General features: G+C 34.8%; 1 protein-coding gene across 3 annotated transcripts in view; it reads left to right on the top strand.

The window, feature by feature from the left end:
- The window catches only part of LOC132131711 (opioid growth factor receptor-like), a 31,612-nt gene extending 19,230 nt beyond the window's left edge, over positions 1-12,382 (top strand). For all 3 annotated transcript variants that reach the window (XM_059543798.1, XM_059543799.1, XM_059543800.1), the window contains 4 exons: positions 6,430-6,468; positions 9,918-9,959; positions 11,143-11,688; positions 11,832-12,382. In XM_059543798.1, the coding sequence (XP_059399781.1) occupies positions 6,430-6,468; positions 9,918-9,959; positions 11,143-11,688; positions 11,832-11,842 (638 nt within the window). In that variant the 3' untranslated portion in view covers positions 11,843-12,382. The remainder of the gene's footprint in view (positions 1-6,429; positions 6,469-9,917; positions 9,960-11,142; positions 11,689-11,831) is intronic.
- Positions 12,383-13,154: the final 772 nt, after the last annotated feature.

The following is a 13,154-nucleotide window of genomic DNA, read 5'->3' as shown; positions in this document are numbered from 1 at the left end:
AGGTTGTGGGTTCGATTCCCAGGGAACACATGTTAGGTAAACATTTTTAGCCTGAACGCACTGTAAGTCACTTTGGATAAAAGCGTCTGCTAAATGCATAAATTTAATTTATAAAAAACCCATCTCATTGTATTGCTATATTTGCATAAGTAGCTATGATTGTAAAATGTTGGCCTTTTGCACCCTACTTGCCAGAAGATTAATACCGTTTGTTAATACCGTTGTTTTGTTGTGTATGTGCGCTATAGCGTGGAAAGAAAAAGTCACTTTCAGCTCTCTGAGGAAAATATTATATCCTCTTTAAACTTTTTTCCCCAACCAATCATCTTGTCATTTTGATTTATCTAAAGTATGTATCTCCCTGCGTGTGTTTGTGTGAGAGGGAGAGCGAGAGACTATTAGGTGATGGTTTTATGAGGAGAACGGAGTGTGTACAAACGACTTCCATGGGGGATGAACTTATGGCTCTGTCTTATGGCTCTATTTTATTTCTCACTATCTCTCTCACTGTGTGAGTAAGAGAGGAAGTTGCATATCAATACACTTGAAATTATATCAGCAACTTCAGTAAACCCCACAGTAAACCCCACAATTGCCACATGCAGGTCCATTACTTAGAGGCTAATGCTAATGCTAATGTAAACGTTTATAGACTGCTCTTTTCGCTACACCCGAAATCCACTTTCATGCAGTGATTTGGGAGAGTGTTCCGGGTTTAATACAAGTTAAGCTGTATTGCCATAAAAAATCATTTAGACTGTCTTGAATTTTGTATCTCAGTTTACCGAAATCAAACTAAAATGGGTTTTATAGTGTAATGGGGCGAGGAACTGTATCAAGTAAATGTTGAAGTACAGATTAAATTCACTTGAATCAGCTCCTCAAAATGGCTAACGTGTGCTCGACTCCTGATTTAGTGCAGCTAGCATCTTTCTCTAAGCTATATTGTTGGTGGTTTTAGTACTTAAATCCTGCATGCTAAAGATGAGTGACAGTTTAGTGAATTTCCCCTACGCTATTTTGAATGTACAGCCACAGTGCTTAAGCTGCTTATGTAAACTTGACACTTTATTTTAAAATTGCTAACTAGCATTGTCTGTGCAAAGTTGTGCCCAATATATTTTATATCTTGTCATGACCCACCATGTAAATCTGCAAACGTTTGTATAATACATAATTATATTGCATAGGTATAACAAAGTTAACCTGTCTACAAAAGTATCTTGTTGCAAGGGTGAACTATATATATATATATACACCTGAATCTGCTATTTAAAATAATGGCAAAAGAGCTTTAGCCTACTGGTGGATTTAGGTGTGGGCAACATGGGCAACTGCTAAGGGCGGCATTTTGCACAGGGGCGACCACAAAAAAACTTTTTTAAATTAATTGATTAATAAACAACTAAATGTAATGCTTGAGTGGGTTTTTGGTGCTCACTTGCACCGCACGTCAATAGTTAACCTGATCAGGAGCCGTTAAATTTTTCAGTTCAAATAACATTTTTATTAAGTAATATCTTTTAGGTTTATTTTAAGTCACATTTTTAGGTAAACATTGAAGCATGCAGAATTTTTTTTACCTGAATTAGCACTTTTCAACAAAGCAAAACTATCTGAAATTACTTAATTGATCGACATCAATTGTTAATGTATTACTGCACTTGCAACGCTTTTTTGTTTTTATCAGTTGTTAAACTTGTACTGAACCCAGATCGTTCCTTTAAACGCAGGCTTCAAAACACATACACAATCTCGCTCTAATACACATATTCATTAAAATGCTCTCTGTGCTCCTGATGGGTGATTGTTTACTTCCATTACCACTGATGGCAATAACAGGCGGTTACCGACCTGTGTGCCAGGAACCTCCCGCTAACATCACCCACTTCCCATAACACACTGCGTCCCTGAGCTCATTAAGTAAAGTCAGAGAAGTGGTGATCTCACGGCAGAAGCAGCCCACAGTCTTCTTGTTGCGTTTATACAAAACAATTCAAAGTAAAAACTTTGTACTTTCAGTACACCTGGAGCATCGACTCGGTTCGCAGTTCGATATTAGGAGCTACGTGTACCAATGACTGTAACCCCTTACTTCAGTATAAACATCTAAGCATGGTTGTTAGTTGTAATTATCCTCAGAAAGAACTAAACAAATGACTTTCTTGCAACCTCAAATGACTAGCTAGTAATAAAAACAAGGTTGAATGGGAAAGTTCTCAGATATATCCAAATAGTGCATTTAGCAAGAAAAACTAACGAGGAAAGAAGCTCTCTTTTGGTTTTTCCCAGCAGGTTTGGATTGCATACGGCTCAGCGGTCCCGGAACATGATATTTTTATGTTAGCCAACCTCTGTTAAGTGACAGAAACTCCGGCCGTGTGTGTGTGTACTTGCTATACAGCCACTGTCGTTCGCATTTCTTACATCTATCAATTCCTACTTCACTTTATAAATAAGAGATATGTTTTTCTCATCTTTCCATTTCAACTCTTATGTAAGAAATGGAATAACCAGAAATGGAAAGACAGCGGGGCTTAAAAGTGGAAAAACGGGGAAAAAATACATCAATAATACAACAAAGCCTTAAAAAACCAATACAACCAGTTTCAGCGCAGAGGATTCAAATTCTGTAAATGTTGGGGCATTTTATATTGATGGGCCGTTAAAAACCAACCCAGAACTTGAGGGAAAAAAATCTAACTTCCTAGGAATGAAACACAAGGATAAAACAATACGATGCACACTGGAGGCCTGGGTTTGTAGACGATTTATAAGGATGTATGGGGGTTTTTCATTAGGGATGTATTGTAAGGACAGAAACACACGCTAGTTTGTCTTTAGCTTGTCAGTATCATCTCTCAGTCATCATAAACTGGGCTGCACAGAGTATGTTCTGTATGTGACAAACATACCCATGTTATTTGCTGGTAGACCTGTTAAATATGTTTGCTAAACTATTTTAACATTCAATTAACCTACCTTGAAAACTAGTTAGATTTGTTAGTTGTTCCGTGTTAATTTGATGTACCTAAATTAGGTTTGTTTGCCGTCCTTTCTTCCCATTCTGGCCATTCTGTTGTTTATTTTTGTTTTCTTTGCTTTTGAATTTTTTTCTATGCTTTTTATTTAATAATTTGCTTAGACTCACATTGTTTTTGTTTGTTTTATTTATCTCTTTTTATTAATGCATTTTTAAATATGATAATTTTTAGATTTTTTTTATTATGGTTTAGCATGTATTTAATGTTAATTGAAAGAAAATTGCTAAATAATTTATATAGATTTTATTATTATTATAATTATATATATTTTCTTATCCCTTATTTCCATTTTGGCCATCGGGTTGTTTTGTTTTTGTTTAGCTTTGTTTTGCTTTACCTTTGTTTTTTGTTTTGTTTTGCTTTGATTTGTTTTTGTCTTGTTTATTTTATTTCTCTCTCTTGATTTTTTTGTATCTTTAAAAAATATTCTAATATAGTTAGATATATATATATATAGATATAGTTAGATATATATATATATATATATATATATTACACAATTTATTACTATTATTATTATTTATGTTGTGGTGTGTATTCAGTTTTGCCATTCAGTTATGTTTTGCTTTGCTTTTTGTTTTGTTTTCTATTGTTTCTGTTATTTGTGTATTTATTTATTTTTATATATTTACTAATATATATATATCTATATATATATATATATATATATTTATATTTTATTTTATTTATTTATATATTTTCTTGTGAGGTTGACGTGCAGTTTTGGGGAAAGCTACTTTTAAAATTAATGCATTACAATATTGCGTTACTCAATAAATAAAGTAACTATTTACATTACTTAGCTACAGTTTATGGAAAGTAATGTAGTGTATTATGTTACTTCTGTGCTACTTTTTGTCACCTGAGATGGACTTGCTTATTTATTTTTAATAACAAAAAGCCCAAACATTATATTTTTGGCAACTAAAGGCCCTTTCACACCAAAAGGGAAATTAGTAAGCCTCAGGCTGAAGGAAGTGCTTGTACCTCACTCTTAATTTCTCTCAACATGGGGACAAGAGAGCTGTCATTGAATAAACGGAAAAACAAAGTAACGTGTTACTTATTTTAAAAAGTAACTCAGATATTTTCTTGTAAAAGTAATGCGTTACTGTACTAGTTACTTGAAAAAAGTAATCTGATAAGGTAACTCGCATGTTACTTATATTGCGTTACCGCCAACACTGACAACATAAATAAAAAACAAATTAAAAAGGACGTCATGGCCTAAAGGTTAGAGATTCAGACTTGCAATCCAAAGGTTGTAAGTTCGAGTCTCGGGTCGGCAGGAATTATAGGTGGAGGAACTGAATGTACAGCGCTCTCTTCACTCTCAATACCAAGACTGAGGTGCCATTAAGCAAGGCACTAAAACCCTAACTGCTCCCCGGGCGCCTCAGCATAAATAGCTGCCCGCTACTCAGGGTGTGTGTTAATTCTGATTGCCCTAAAATAGGGTGGCCATACTGGCCATTTTTATGGGACGCACCCTTGCCAGGATTTTTATATTGCCTAAAATATCCAGATTTTGGCTGTTGCAGTTGTGCAGATCAATCATTGGAAGACATTCACGAGAGCTATAAAGAGCAGAGCAGCCTTTGATTCTTATGATTTCGAATCGCTCTCGCGGTACTTTGGTGTCATTTAATGATCGGTGCGCAGCAACGCTTTAAGTCAAAACGAATGAACAAACACGTGTGCGTATTTGCATCACTTTGATCGTTCTCTGTAGAACTCAACATCTCACATGTCACAATTGGTCAATTATATACAATACCTGCATGTTATTGGTCAAACTACTTTGGATGTTTTATGCAATATAAAAATCCTGGCCACAACGTTTCCCCTATGAACGGCACATATGGCCACCCTACCAATGCAGGATTCAATGCAAACGTTTGCATTAAAACCAAATACTGATTTAATTCGGATAGAACAGGAGGGTCACAAAAAGGGGAGAGCTTGTTTTTCCTCCTAGTTAAACACTTGAAATCCGGTCCATTACCACCAAAAGGCTTTGCAATCAGAAAACTGTCTGTCGGCCGTCCAAACAGAACCACCTCTCAGCTCCATTAATCTGGCAAAATCCATCAGAGAGCGTTCATCAGGACCCAAGCGAGCCGTCTGTCAGCACGCCTGTCTTAAAGAGACAAGCGCTGTTTGGGCCTGACAAACAAAAGATGTTATTTTGACAAATTGCCCACAGATTAGGGACCTCTTTGAAAGTGGGGGCCCCTAGAGGTGAGCCGGGAGCGAAACTGCTCCAGGTGTTTGTTTGTTTGTTTAACTCGGGCTGAATGTGGGGCAGGGCTGGAGTGATGGAGCGACTGACAGAGCGAGGGACCCCGGCTCTTTAGGGGACATGGAAAGATCAAGGGGAGCCATGTTTGTCACTCCGCATCAAAGAAAGGCTCCCAAAACAACTTAAGTCAACACTTGAATTACAAACGTTCTATATGTAAAGTCATGCCTTGCTTTGATTCAAAGTCAGCATGGATTTGATGCTTTCATGTGTGATTTTTTTTTTAGTTTGAGTGTGTGTGCGTGCTAACAAAATACACTATAAGTTTTGCTACTGTAGGTTAACTTGAAACTAATTCCTACATATTTCATTTAGGTCTTTTTGTATTATTCCATTCCATTCTATTCTATTCTATTCTTAAACAGATTAAGTTAGGAATAATTTGTAACCCTTTTATTTATTCGGACATTTCTTTATTAAATTTTTTATTTAATAAGCTGTAATTATATTATATTATGTTATGTTATATTATCGCTTATAGTTCTTTTCATGGAAACTAGTTGAATTAAACATTTTAAAATAGTAAATTTTGTTACTATAAAATTTATTAATTTAATTTTTATAGATCATATTTATTACAGACAGAGAAAGAGTGAGAGTTGATTAAAAAAATATTAATATAGGACTTATTTCTAACATTTTTACTTGTATTACATTTTTTTTTTAAATAAATGAATTATTATAGGATATTATCACAAAGAGAAAAAGAGTGAGAGTTTAATTCAAAGTATTAATTTAGAATTAATTTGTAACATTTTTATTTGAATAAATAAGTTATTCTGTTATATTACCATAGAGCACGAGAGTTGAATTATTAATTTATAACATTTTTATTGTTATTAAATGTTTATTTTAATAAATGAATTATGATGGATTGTATTATATTATATTACATTTCATTACATTATACAGTTGAATTAAACAGATTAATATAGGAATAATTTGTAACTCTGGCATTTTTTTATTACATTTTTGTTATTTAAGAATTTTTATCATATACATTTTATCATACATTTTTATCATATAGAAATTATTAGACTATTAATTAACCAGAATGTGTGTGTGTGTACTTGTGTTTTTCAGCCAGTAACATCACAGCCACCATGGAGCACCCCACAGTCGGTAAGAAATCCTTTTTTAGCAATTTATTCAGCTCACATTCAGCCCAACTGAACACAGCTGAGTTTTAACTAATTTAGCAGAACATAAACACCAAAGGAACAGGAACAATTCACAGAGTCTGCAATGCATCTCTGCAGTGAGACAGAGAGAGAGAGTGTGTGTGTGATCTCGCATCCAACAGATGGACGTGTGTAAATGAGGCAGTGACTGATGAGATGTAGAGCTGCTGACGAGAGCTTTAATGAGGCTTGGAATCGAGGGGGGGGGGGTACAGAGAGCAGAGAAGAAGAGAAAAGGATACACAGATAAACGAAGGAAGAGAGGTGGACGGAGGGCAAAAACATCTCACTTAGAATTGCATTTGTGCTCTTTATTCACAGAATTAATCAGCTTGAGAGTTTCCTCTTTCAAACACACACACATACACAAAACCTAATGTGTCTGCTTGCCTAATGCATATTTAGGCAGCTGCCCTTTAAAGCTCTTTTGCAGTAATTTTTTTTTTTTTATTAAGTTCCTAGAAGCTGTTTGTTTTCAACGACAGCTGGAGATTTGAAGTGATGTATGGTGACTTTTGGCGTGTCTTCAGTATTTAAAAAGTGATTATGAATCGAAGTAAAATATTATCATAATATATATATATATATATAATGATATTTTATATATATATATATATATTTTTTTTTTTTTTTTTTTTTTTTTTTTCATTTAAATAATATAAAACAGATGCATTTCCAGTCTAAAATTATTCCAAGATTATCACTAGAATGATTTTGTAGCAAAAATATACCATTTAATTTTACTTTCTCTTTATTTTATCAAAATGATGACATTAAATTATCATTAAAATAGATACGGCCACTCTCTCTCTCCTCTTCAATTTAAGGAGCTTACCATAATGTCCTCTCCTAGCCGCCCCTTTCTGTCTCTTTTTGACGTTTTTTGTTTAATGGCTTTGAGTGGTCAGTGCATTTTAAGCTCTGATTAATGAAGCAGTAATGATAGGCTAACACCTAAATGTAGCAGGTAATTAAGCATTAATGAGCTGTGCAAAAGCATTCAGACACATAGAGACTCCATCACACTTAACAACACATCACCGCCGAGGGCTTTAATTGCTCAAAGGTTGCTCCTTCATTGCTCAGGAGGCTTAATTGAGATCTCACTGGTGGTTCATTCATGAAACTTGTCTCAGATGTTTCTCCTAAAATTGCTTTGGACCAAAAGAATATGAGAAACAGGACCATAGTCTATGTAGAGTAAAAGTGTAGTCAAATTAGAGGAATTTTGGCCAAACTTTGTTGCCAAAACTAAAAGTATGTTGTCTTTTGTCACCAGTGTAGCAATGCATTCCAAAAGCAGAAAATTTGTGTAACCAAATCTGCAGAGGGAAATCTTTCACCATAACAGTCATGGAATTCTGCCTCAGTTCAAGCAGCACGTAAACCGATCATCTCTTTCCCTTTAATAGTTATAGCACCAAATAAATTTGAATGAACATCAGAAGTTATCTTAATTCAAACGCGGAAAGACGTCAATACACACCATTTTTCAAGTTCAAGTCCACAGACGTTAATCTATATATTCTTGTTTGTCGGACAAAATGGCAGATTCTGCGTTATGATTGGTCAGATTGCCTGTCAATCAAATCCCAGCAAAGGGCCAATTGTAAAGACCCTTTCACAGCAAGGATGATATCCATAAAGTTTGTTCTAAAACCATGAGAATAGTGAAGCCCACACCACAACTATAACTATAATGACACAGGAACACAGGGATGTACAGTTAGAATCTGATGAATGATAAAAACATTGACAACCAATCAGAATCCATCTGACTTTAAAGATCTGGAGCATTTAAAGTGGCAGACAACAAAACTGCAGAGCGCATTTATAATAAAAAGAACATTATTGTACACAGGTGTGAAGATCATATTCAACTAATAATAACTAATAATAATCGTTTTTCCATTTTCTGAACTGTTCATTTACATGACAGTGATGTTTTGTGGGGCCTTAAAATGCAAACTTTTGAAAATGGGTTCCAAAGTGCAGGGTTTGAAAATGATGTCGTTATCGAATCAATGTAAACTACAAAATCTCGAATTTGTGAAAACCGTGACATCATGCTCGCACAAATTATGTGTTCAATCTATAGGTATGTGAACATGCACATAGTGTTTCTTTACAAAGTCGCATTGTGAACAGGTATCATTTAGACAACTTTGTGACCTGTACACAAAAATGCGAAGGAAAAACATTTCCGTTTTAAGTATATTGTTGGCGTTTAAACGTACCCTTAGTTATTATTGGTGTGAACAGGCCTTAAATGTGACTGCATCTTAAGAATATAGAGCTCTAAAATGAATGTTAACGGCTTACTTTGGATAATTTGGTGGTAGAAGAATATGATGAGAAATGTTGGAGCTAATTTTGAGACCTTTGACTGGTATCTGGGCATAGGCATTATTGAGATTTGTTCTTGAACTTTGTGGTAGATGCATATTCTAAAGAAAAAATCTCAAAATCAGGGCACTTTTCCACGAGTTTTCCATTCAGTCTCATTGCTGTCTAGAAGAAACAACTGAGGTTGGTTCACCCAAATATTACATTTTCAAGTAAGCTCAAGCCATATGGTAATCTTGCATGAATAAAAGATGTTTAAGTCAAATCAGCACCATTTTTGCCATCTTGTTGTCAAACGTCTTTGGTTAGTTTGGTGTCCCTGATGTGCCATGTTTAAATAAAACTAAAAAGGTAGAATATAAAATATATATAATTAATGTTATTGAAGTTTTATAATAAAATATTTCACTCTTTTTAAAGTATACATCAACATTTTATGTTTAATGTGTGCTTGTAATTTCTTTACAATTATTCATTAAATTTACTAGCAGTTTCTGAGTGAAAATTATTTCAAAGTAAATTATACCTGAAATTTTATCTTGTTTTTCTCACAAAGCTATTATATGACTTCAGAAGACCTTGAATGTAGTGCACAAGTGGTATGAACTTCTCCTATCTACATTATGGAAAAGACTATTTCAAAGAAAACGAGTCATATGGCCTTTGAACGACAAGAGGCTGAATAAATTAGTATTAGGTAAACTATCCCTTTAGAGGGTTCACATTTGTGTGTTTTGTGTCCTATGGTAAGCCCTGCAATAAGGAAAGGTGGCGTCTATCTAAATCCGAATGCAAACAGCTGCTCTCCACTACATGGAATGTCTTCATCACCCAAATTATCCTCTTCATGGCACCTCTCCAAGATCTGTGCTCCCTCCATTAAGAATACAACACTAGGAGTGTTTTCAAGTGCAGCATGTGAGACTTTCATGTAAAGCAGGTTTCTGGACGGAGAGGGAGAAAAACCATTGCATCAGTTCAGTGGGCAAAAACAAACAACAAAAAAAACCTTCCTGAATGTTGTTAACTGTGGTTTTGTTTCAGGTATGGCTTCCAGTATTGAATCAGTGGACACCATTATACTGGGTAAGAATGCAATCATATTCAAAAGATGATCTATTCATCTACAACTCTTTACAAGGCCACACTTATTATATAAGCATCTTGATGGAAGATGAATTAGCTTTATAGTAAAGTCAGCCTCACAGCCATGCCCACTTTCCATCAACCAATTGTTTCCCTGGACCACAAAAAGTTCATTTATTCAGCTTTCAGATGATGTATAAATCTCAATTTAGAAAAATTGACATTCAAAATTGACACACAAAAGACCAGTGTTGGGGGAAATAACTTTTAAAAGTAATGCATTACAATATTATGTTACTCGCTAAAAATGTAACTAATTATGTTAGTTACTTTTTATGGAAAGTAATGCGTTATGTTACTTTTGTGTTACTTTTTAAATATGAGCAGGTCTTGACTGTTTTTATTATAAGAAGTTCTATTTATTGCAAATGTTAAAGCACTTTAACACCAAAAAGTGAAATGAATACACCTCGGGCTGAAGGAAAAGTAAATTCATGTCTGTACAGTAGAACGCAGGAGAAGAAGCTTCAACACTCTTCAGCAATAACAAAAGAATGAAGCACAATAGTTAGTTTATCTTAAGTCATTTTTGCTCATTAGAATGGTTGAACTGGATCATCAAAGGTCAGCAGCAAAGACATTAGTTAATAAAATGGGATTAGATACATTTGTGTTATTTAACATATTTAATTATTGCAGGTTTGTGTCATATGCGGAGTTGGCATTCACTGTTTGAATTCATTTTGATGACCCTAAATCTGTTTTTTTGCGAGTGGGATGAATTAATGCATCTTCACATTTAGTCTAGAACTACATCATGTTCACACACTGCACACAACGCCTCTGTACATATTTCTCCCAATATGGGGACAGAAGACTTGTCAGTCAATAAATGAGTAAACAAAGTAACTGGCTTTACTTTTTTGAAAATGTAACTCAGATATTTTCTTTTTAAATTAAAAAGTAATGCTTTACTGTATTAGTTACTTGAAAAAAAGTAATCTGATGACTTGTAATGTGTTACCCCCAACACTGCTTAAGACTTGTTTTTGTGGTCCAGGGTCACAACTGGTCTTCATGTCCCACCCTTTCTAAAGTGGACGCTGTTTTTTATGGACTTCATGACTATTATCAACTTGATTTCATTTGTTTCTGGTCTTCTTGTGATTGTTCTCTCACCCAGGAGTGTCTGTAATAGCAGTTGTTGTGATAATACTGCTAATTATAACAGTGGTTCTCCGCTTCATGGCCCATCAGAAAGGTACATATTACACCCATGAGGAGGCTTTAGCATTTAAGAGTGACCCTGAGGTGCAGGAGGTCACCGAAGATCCGGAAGCTTCAGAAGCTCCAGAAGATCCGGAAGCTTCAGAAGCTCCAGAAGATCCGGAAGCTTCAGAAGCTCCAGAAGATCTGGAAGATCCGGAAGCTTCAGAAGCTCCAGAAGATCCGGAAGCTTCAGAAGATCCAGAAGATCCGGAAGCTTCAGAAGATCCGGAAGCTTCAGAAGCTCCAGAAGATCCAGAAAATCTGGGAGATCCAGAAGATCTGGAAGCTTCAGAAGATCCGGAAGCTTCAGAAGCTCCAGAAGATCCAGAAAATCTGGGAGATCCAGAAGATCTGGAAGCTTCAGAAGATCCGGAAGATCTGAAAAATTCAGAAGATCCGGAAGATCCAGAAAATCAGCAAGACCCGGAAGATCCGGAAGACCTGGAAGATCCAGAAAAAGGTAAAAGGCTGCTCAACTTTCCTTATTATCCCACTCTTGCTTGGACTGAAAACTGAACACTGCGTGCTAAAAACTTATTAATAACTTTTTGTAAATGACAGCAGTTGTACTTCTCATAACAGTGTCAAAAATCTGTTTTGCAGAGGAGCCTTAGTATCTTCTGGCGGGAAGCCTTTTGGGACGTTTCCTGTGTGAAATGTATCACTGTGTGCGACAGAAGGATCTGTCTTGGTTCTTCTTCATTTTTGCTCTCCAATTACATATGCCTTTTCCAACAGATGTCCTTTTTCGGACAGCTTCACACTCAACCACTACTAAAATAAAACAGATTTCCATGTGAAGAAGCACTTGTGTGCTAACTTTGTGTTTTAAAGAGTACTTAAATTATATTAAAATGTGAGGGGTTTTTATACTGTAAACTTTTAGCCTTATGAATGAACACATGTAGAATCTTTTATATTTACATACTGTGAAGTTCTTTGCGAATATTAAGTGTGTTTTTCATGAATTAGTTAATTTACGCTAACTTTAGTGACTGGTTCACGTGTATCTCTTTGTAGAATCTCCTTTGCAAAGATTAAGACACCAGAATTGAATCAAACACCTCCACTTGATTCATTATCCAGGTGGTTGTCAATAGCTACTCCGAAGGTTGTCATCACATATGCCAGTTGTTTTGGAACATCTGTAGTAATTAAAAAAATATTCACAGGTGGAAGAAGAGTGAGAGAGCCTTCGGCAACTGTCCATATTTCACTCAGTGAAAATTCTGTCATTTTTTTATGCACCCATGTCATTCCAATTCCTCTCTTTTTCTGTGGAACACAACATTAGACGTTCAGCAGAATTTTTATTCTGCTTGGTTCAATATAACATGTATATAAAGTTCCAAAAATGGAAATAAAAACAATATGAGAGATATTAAATAAGGACATAAATATACATGCATATTAATTTTCTTTAAATGTTTGCTTTAAATTGATTAAAAGTGACAGTGAAGGCATTTATAATGTTAAAAAAGATTTGCGTTTGCAAATAAATGCTGTTCATTTGAATTTCCTATTCTTCAAAAATTCCTGGGGAAAAAAGTCCCACAATTTCCACAAAAATATTCAGCAGCACAACTGTTTCCAACAAATATTTAATATTTTTGATAAAGTAAATACACCCTTGGTTAGCATAAGAGACTTCATAAAAGAAAAAGAAAAAAATCTTACCAACTTCAAGCTTTTGAACTGTGAGTTTTCTTTTCTTCCTTCTCCGATTCAAACCAAGTAACAACTTTTTTATTATCTTTGTGGTTTGTTTGTCCATCTATTTACACTTTATTTTAGGCTACAGTATGTTTTGCTTCAGTTATGAATAAAATGAGTGATGCAGCAAATGATTGATTTAAATTAATTCTTGAAACATTTTGCATGTGAACAGATATAAGTAAATGCATATTAACATTCTTGTAATATTTA

The sequence above is a fragment of the Carassius carassius genome, chromosome 48, assembly GCF_963082965.1.
Source record: "Carassius carassius chromosome 48, fCarCar2.1, whole genome shotgun sequence".
Classification (NCBI taxonomy): Eukaryota; Metazoa; Chordata; class Actinopteri; order Cypriniformes; family Cyprinidae; genus Carassius; species Carassius carassius.
The sequence above is the reverse complement of the archived record's forward strand: the minus strand, read 5'-3'. Positions and strand labels throughout refer to the sequence as shown.